The 6,360-nt window shown below is 37.4% G+C and overlaps 1 protein-coding gene across 1 annotated transcript; it reads left to right on the plus strand.

Moving 5' to 3' along the window:
- Positions 1-486: 486 nt before the first annotated feature.
- On the plus strand, positions 487-1,213 carry LOC122306992. The gene is made up of 2 exons (XM_043119583.1): positions 487-776; positions 885-1,213. Exons 1-2 carry the CDS (start codon positions 670-672, stop codon positions 1,114-1,116), a joined length of 339 nt encoding a protein of 112 aa, XP_042975517.1. The 5' UTR covers positions 487-669; the 3' UTR covers positions 1,117-1,213.
- The last annotated feature ends 5,147 nt before the right edge of the window (positions 1,214-6,360 follow it).

Raw genomic sequence — 6,360 nt, forward strand, 5'->3', positions numbered from 1 at the left:
AGGCACACTTTATGACCCTAATTATTTCATGCTATGAATTTGTTTGAATCGAATAGTACTGTAGTTATAAGATAAATGATGTTTTATTTTTCATTTTTCCATGTTCTTTCAAATTATAATGTGGTTTACTTGGAATGGACGGATCGAGCAGATATGTAATGTGAAATTCTAGATAGCAGCCCATACTTTTTCATATTATTAAAAAATATGATTTTACTCTTTTTTTTTTATTTTTTATTTTATATTTTAAAAATATTAGTGTGTTGGATATGAGGATGCCTCATGTCAAATATATGTCACATTTAAAGATATGTCAAATAGGAATGGACGGAGCAGATCAACCCTAATTAATTAGAGATATGGTTTATGGTTTGGGAATGTGAAATGCAGGTGTGTATGATGTGATAAGTCAATGTTTAATAATGAGGTTGGCGCAATGCATGCCATCCACCTTCATCAAACCCTTTCCTATAAATATATGTATTAGCTGGATTTCTTATCTCTCCACTCTCTCTCTCTCTACTTCCACTATACAGATAACCAAACTCAACAAGGAACAGGAAAACCTTGCCCCAAAAAACAAGCAGGAACTGAAAAAGATAGCTTCCCTTCTTGATCTTCTTCTTCTTCTTCGTCACTAGTCCTCCTATTTCAAACGTTTCTTCCTTAATGGCTGCAGACTCCAACCCAAGCTCCTCACACAACCTGAGAATCACGGTTGAAAGAAACCCATCTGAATCGCGGCTAACCGAGTTGAACATCAAGTGCTGGCCCAAGTAAGCCTCTCTCTCTCTCTCTCTCTCTCTCTCTCTCTCTCTCTCTCTCTCTCTCAGATTTTTCTGCATACATGTATTTATTTTTTGTGTGGGTGTGTGTAAAAATAGATGGGGTTGCTCGCCAGGAAAGTACCAGCTTAAGTTTGATGCAGAGGAAACATGCTATTTGTTGAGAGGGAAGGTGAAGGCATACCCAAAAGGCTCATCATCTGAGTTTGTAGAGTTTGGTGCCGGAGACCTTGTGACCATCCCAAAGGGACTTAGTTGCACTTGGGACGTGTCTGTTGCAGTGGACAAACACTACAAATTCGAATCAAATTCATCATCATCATCGTCATGAACTTCTTCTAAATAAGTACTCCGATTATTATTTACCTTCTGATCTATTCATCAACATATTAATATTCTTTGAAAAGAAAAAAAAAAGTTTATGTTTATATTTATGTCTTTCTGTCTGTTTTTTAGATCTTTTTTTATTTTTTTTTTCCTTCTGTGTACTGATATGTCTTTAGTCAAAGTTTTGCGAACACAATTAGTCAATGCATGTCCCCATTCATACTAATCTACTTTACGTGTTTAAATAAAGCATTTAATGTTCCCTTGACTGGTCAAAGCAGCTGACAAAACAGTACCTTCAGTTGTAGGGAATGATTTAGACACCTCCTTTGTTGTTTAATTTTATCGGAGCGCTAGGCCTCCTTCAGCAAGCGTTTACTTCTCTAAACCCCGTTTGGTTAAAAAGAAAATTAAAAGAAAAAGAATTAAGCTTCGACGACCTTACCTTCAAGGCTTACACAGCATTTTTTTTTTCCCGGTAAAAGCATTAATTATATATTGCTTGTGTGTTTGGAAATTAATGACGTCCGTTCCATGATAATTTCCATATTTAAATCCTTGCAGATTCATTTCACTTACATTTAAGGTTGCTTTTCTCAGATTTTATGACATCATTTTTAACAAAAAGACAAAATAAAATAAAACACAGCTTCGATCTGCATATATAATTAAAGTACTTCTCTTCACAGGAACTCTATCGAAGCTGCATCATTTCTGAGCTTTTAATTGACCCCAACATGACAAGGGGATCATCATTCTCATGTTTTCATGTTTTTAATATATATATTTTTCTGGAAGGTCTCAAGTTCTCAATAGATGAATCTTAAACTGTAGGGTTAGCATAATTAGGTCACCAATATATATGGTAACTAGAAAAGATTGATCGATAAGTAATATATCGATATATATATATATATACACACAAACACACAATAATGTGATAGTTACGGGTAATAAACAACATATAACAAAACGTAGGGTGTGGATCAAAACTGTAGAAACGTCGATGGAAAAAGTAATATTATACCATGATCATCATGTCGTGGCTTAGAGATCAGGGTTTGCTCGATTTGGTAAAAGGTGGTTTGTACAGATCAATCCTTGGTTCGTAGTTTTCGATTTGAATAATTTTGAGGCTGTCGAGGGTCCCAATATTTGTCTCTGTATGAGTAGCTGGATGGATGGATATTGGATATCTGTTCCGTAATGTAATATAAATATTGTGTTGTGGTTGGAGTGGATGGCTCAATATATAATGCATGCTGACGTTCGGTCGATTGAGTTTGGTTTGTCTCCTAACGAACGTGTCCTTATTATTATTTCTGGCCGTTCTTTCCTTATTCAACTGAATTAGATAAGGCAGAAAATAAATGCTTATACTAAGAGCGTTTATTTCACGCGCCACCCTCTGGCCTGCATGACTCCAAGAACTTCTGATATCAGGAGTCGTATTATATGTTGATCTTTGGAAAGTAATTATATAATAATCAGTAATAAATATGGAGTATATTGATCAACTTCTTGTGTTTTTACAATTTGAATTAAAGTTTTATTTTAAGAGGATTGAAAATATTTAATACATGGCAGAGAGTAGGTGCAAATATTCAATGAAAAGAACAGCAGGTCTAGCCCTTTATTTCTGGTTCATCAAACACAGAGACCTGAATAAATTGGGAAATGGATCTGCACCCCTTTGCCTGCTAATTCATTAGTTTTACATCTATCATACTATTGTTTTTTCCCAGAAAAGAACAGGGAAATGGGCCCGTGCATGACATGGAGTGCTCATGCAAAGTAGAATTGATGAAACAGAACTACGTACATGAGATCATATATAAATCCCTCGAGATAAACTTTTTCCCCCCAGTACTCAACGTGCGTAAACTCGAGTCATAGTGCTGATATATATGATCATGTCCACCCAATTAAGATCAACATAATCATATGATACTATATTTAATAAGCAGCCGATCAGATTAACAGAGATAATGAGTTTCGATCGTGAGATATATATATATATATATATATATGTACGTACATTTATGTGTATATATATGGTGTGTCCATTAATATAAATTAGATGGTGTTGTTTTCTAGTTGATCATAGTGTTTTATCCAATGCATGCATGCATGGACATCGAATGTTTCAATATTTCTGAAGTAGATCACGTACGTACGATGATCAATAATTAGTTGTCACCAACACGAAAAGCGTTTTGCATACGGCGATCGACGAAATTAATTGCTCATAAGATATTTAGTGAATCTCCCTGCAGCATGATCATAATTCCAAGGAGCTGATCAATTAATATCAAATGCATGCATGCCACAGGTCATCGTATTATCTCACATATTGGTGTAAGCATATACGTACAATATACTACATATATCATATATGACACATATGCACGTGAGGAAGGTTCGCTAATTGCCTTATTAATGTCTCGTACGCAGTAGTGCAATGAAAAAGTAGGTTGAGAAATTGAGGCTGTTTCCTTTATTTGAGTTGATATGTAAATAGTAATTAATAATAATTCTGGATTCTATTGAAATATGTAAATATAAATAGATTGAGATATATGTTTGAATGTGTAAGGAGATTTTTTCTCTTAGGCCAAAGGCCCAGAAGACAAACCTAAATCATGACACCTCGTTCTCAGACGACTTGCGGATAAAAACAAGCAACGTTAATGAACATGGAAGCAGGATAAGTGGTAATGGAATAGTTGGTAGGAAAGTTGACTACTGAGGTGGATACTCTCCGAAAAGAGAATGAGTCACTGAATAAAGGAACCACTAATGAGTCAAGGAATGATGTGAAAACCAGAAGCAGCGAGCACGTTAGGTCCAGAAACATTTGAGGGGAAGGTGACGCGGAAGAGGAGAGGAGGAACATGCAGAATGAGCTATATAAATTCGTCATCAAAGAAAAGTACGAGGAAATGGCGAGAAAGATGGGCATGACCTCGTCATCAGTGGACTAACTCTTACCAACATGGGCTTACCCTACAGCGAGGAGGTGATGGCTGTGCCGTTACCATCGAAGTTCTAGGTCCCCCTCATGGAGATGTATGATGGGACTAGGGACCCTCTCAAGCACTTGGAAACCTTCAAAGCTCATGTCACATGACCATGCACGGTTTCCAAGAGGAGGTGGCCTGCAGAGCCTTCTTGTTGACTTTGAAGGGATCAACGAGGGTGTGGTCTAGGTCCTTGGCACTTGGGTTCATAGACAGTTTCAGTGAATTGACTCGTTTGTTCCTAACATAGTTTATGGCGAGTAGGAGAAGAAGGCACCATGCAGTGTACCTCCTCACCATTAAATAAGGAGATGACGAGAGCTTGAAGGCATACTTAGCCAAATTCAACAAGGAGCGCATAGCAACAAATGACCAGGACGAAAAGACAACTCTGGTAGCGCTTTTGGGAAGAGTATAGCCTCAGTCCCAGTTCATGGATCAAGCCATAACTTCATCAACATTAAAGACATGCTCCACACCTTAATCGAGCCCAGGTGGAAAGAACTAGAGTGGGCAAATAAGAAGGGGAGGGCCCCAGCCAAGGGCAAAGCTCGCGAGAAGACGGACTGAGGACCACATGACGGGAGGAGAGAAGAAAGCCCTTCAAAGGGCCTGAGATTTCGGATAGGTCGGTGCTTGCCATTCAAAAGGGCAACCTCAACTCGTAGGAGAACATATTGAGGAAGAGAGCAACATGTGAGGTGAAGCCCTCGACGTCGATAGCCCCTTCCTATGGCCTAGGAACCTTGAAGACCACCTTCTCAGGGATGTGGTAGGTAGAAATTAGCAATACCAAGAAGTCGCCCGGGGGGGGGGGGGGAGGGCTTCTAAGCGCAAGTGATAGCCAGCGTAGGTTTGCTCCAAGATTCGAACCTCAGGCCCATCTAACTCCCCATGTATCTTGGGTTGGGCAGTCTTCTTGGAAGCCATTGGAGTTGAGAACAAAGATTGTAACAAAAGAGAGGAGTAAAGCATGAAAGAATAAGAAAGTTGTGATGTAGGGAGAATGCAAATATGGTAAATACGGAACGAGAAGGACAAGATGAAGCTTACATAGGAAAGTGACATTTGGTTTTCCACACCCATGAATGGAGCAATTCAAATCCCACGAAATACATGGCATGAATTGACGTGGAGAGAGCCACCTCACAACCATCAATGCGGAAGGGACAGAACGAGTGCAATCAAGTGTCAAAACCCAACCATCAGAAAACGTGGCAATAAAGTCGGGAATGGAATTGTCGCAAATGTATGCGAAATATGACGATAATATGATGTATAAAATAGGTTTAAATGAATTTCACTTTTTTTTAAGAAGTTAAAAAAATAATAAATCTCGTCAATAATTAATTTGAGATAAGTTAAACTCATTTCAACAATTAAACACAATCTCGATCATGTCTTGCCTACCAACTTTATAAGTAATAAATATATATATGTATATATATATATATATAGATACAGTAGTTTTGTAGATACGAAACTCCTAGTACTAATGAATCATTGATGAAGTTATTGATACGGCGCCGTTTCCAATCAAAGTTCACATTTGAAGTACCTATATTATCAGTTTGCAATATTATCACCTGGTATATATATATATATATATATATATACACATACACACGAGGCTGTCCAGCATCATCTTGATCCAATCCTGAAAATTTGGACTATTAATATATTAATGTTTAAAGCATCGCCGTCGTCAATAATATTGGCGCTAGTCTTGTCCCCTATATAACGCCATCAATATCATTGAAATATATTCTAAATTATCCACTTTCAAAAAAGTTGACTGACTCTCCGCAACTTGCGGGCATTGCATGGCCCAATCGATTTCATTATCTGCAAATTGGCCGGGTGGGTTTAGTTAGCACAGTATTGGTTGATTATCAGACAGACGATCCATCCATTTACTTACTTTTTCAAACTTTAACTAAAAACTGACAACAAACTTTCCAATGTACTGTAATAATTTTCTGATCGTATTTCCAAAGGAACCAATAAAGCATTTTTGACTCAGAAATATTTCTTCAATTTTGTACTTTCATCTTCTTATCGCATGCTATTCTTTCTTTATGCGATCAAATACGCCAAAGCAATATCTGCTTTTACCTCATCTTTCTCTCTGATCTCTCTCGTCCTGTTTCTTTATCTGCAATAAGTACAAGAAAGAAGCTTTGCTGCGGTCCCGTTTGGATTCGCAACAAATTTTATTTTATTATTAT

The sequence above is a fragment of the Carya illinoinensis genome, chromosome 4 (genome assembly GCF_018687715.1).
Source record: "Carya illinoinensis cultivar Pawnee chromosome 4, C.illinoinensisPawnee_v1, whole genome shotgun sequence".
Lineage (NCBI taxonomy): Eukaryota > Viridiplantae > Streptophyta > Magnoliopsida > Fagales > Juglandaceae > Carya > Carya illinoinensis.

Excerpts from the sequence above, each read along its gene's own strand:
- LOC122306992 (XM_043119583.1), top strand. The coding sequence starts at position 670 with ATGGCTGCAGACTCCAACCCAAGCTCCTCACACAACCTGAGAATCACG. Across the intron at positions 777-884 it reads AACATCAAGTGCTGGCCCAA|ATGGGGTTGCTCGCCAGGAA; the intron begins GTAAGCCTCTCT and ends GTGTAAAAATAG.